Source organism: Penaeus monodon, chromosome 24, assembly GCF_015228065.2.
Source record: "Penaeus monodon isolate SGIC_2016 chromosome 24, NSTDA_Pmon_1, whole genome shotgun sequence".
In the NCBI taxonomy this organism is placed as follows: domain Eukaryota; kingdom Metazoa; phylum Arthropoda; class Malacostraca; order Decapoda; family Penaeidae; genus Penaeus; species Penaeus monodon.
The window spans coordinates 13,272,669-13,273,713 of record NC_051409.1 but is presented as its reverse complement, the minus strand read 5'-3'; the positions used below and the strand labels follow the sequence as shown (position 1 = coordinate 13,273,713).

Genomic DNA, 1,045 nt, shown 5'->3' with positions numbered 1-1,045 from the left:
ACGCTCGCGCGCACTATAATCTACTCACATATCATTTTGATTTCAGCGGACTTCCTGAATCTAAGTGGCTACATATTTCGCATGAAGGAGAAGCTGTGGCCCGACTGGGATCAGTGCCTGGCCCGTCCGTAAGCGCCATAAATCTTCAGAAATAAACGATTCAAAGAAGGCTGACACATGCTCTGTAACTTTAGGAAGGAGCTCTACTATAGCAGTGATTCACACGCGGAAGTGATCTTCATGGGGAAGAATTACAAATTGAATGGGCAGAATTTCTGTTGTGAAAAGAAGCTGGGAAATGGTATCAGTCTGGGAAGGAAACGGGGGAGATTGTACACTGTACACTTAAAGTACTCATCCACATATGAATAAAGTATCACCATGTCTCTATGGAAGGGCGATAATGAATTAACAACAGTTTTTCTTGTTCCAGTGAAAATTTTATAATTTGATCATACAACAAAACAGTTTTACATCACCATCTATGTCTGTTATTTCCATTGTAAATAGTTATATAGATATGAAAATGATCATAAGATTATGATTTGAAATGAGGAAAGGCTGCTCGTGATGTGGGAGATTTAAAACCATTGAATTAAATAATTATTGTAAACTATCATGTGTCATTCTGATAAAACCTGATAAAACCAGTCTACCTGACTGTAGCAGGCAACTTCTCACGAGAAGAGATATTATAAATGAAAAACAGACAAATGATATAGCCATCCTTAAAAAGCTCCACACTGTTTAGGCTTTAAAATACATTGTTTCAAATAACTACAAGATATGAACCCGTGACTGTGCTGGATCCGGTCGCTGGGGGCGAGGCTGGAGATAAAAGGGTGATAAGAACAAAGGTTATCTAATAAAAGTCAGAGGACAAGAGGGCCGTCTTTACATCTTCACAGAGAACGAGTTCAGACGCTGATACACGTACATATAGTGTATTGTGTATTCGCACACATGCAAGAGCTTATGAACTCTTCCCTTCTTCCTCTTTAAAAGCCTAAAGTCTTACACATACGGACATAACACACATATCACA

The 1,045-nt window shown here is 38.8% G+C and overlaps 1 protein-coding gene across 3 annotated transcripts in view; it reads left to right on the top strand.

Annotated features, from left to right (window-relative positions):
* Positions 1 to 481, top strand: part of LOC119588592 (failed axon connections homolog) — a 7,881-nt gene extending 7,400 nt beyond the window's left edge. For all 3 annotated transcript variants that reach the window (XM_037937233.1, XM_037937234.1, XM_037937235.1), the window contains exon 7: positions 47 to 481. In XM_037937233.1, coding sequence (XP_037793161.1) covers positions 47 to 132 — 86 coding nt within the window. In that variant the 3' untranslated portion in view covers positions 133 to 481. The remainder of the gene's footprint in view (positions 1 to 46) is intronic.
* Positions 482 to 1,045: the final 564 nt, after the last annotated feature.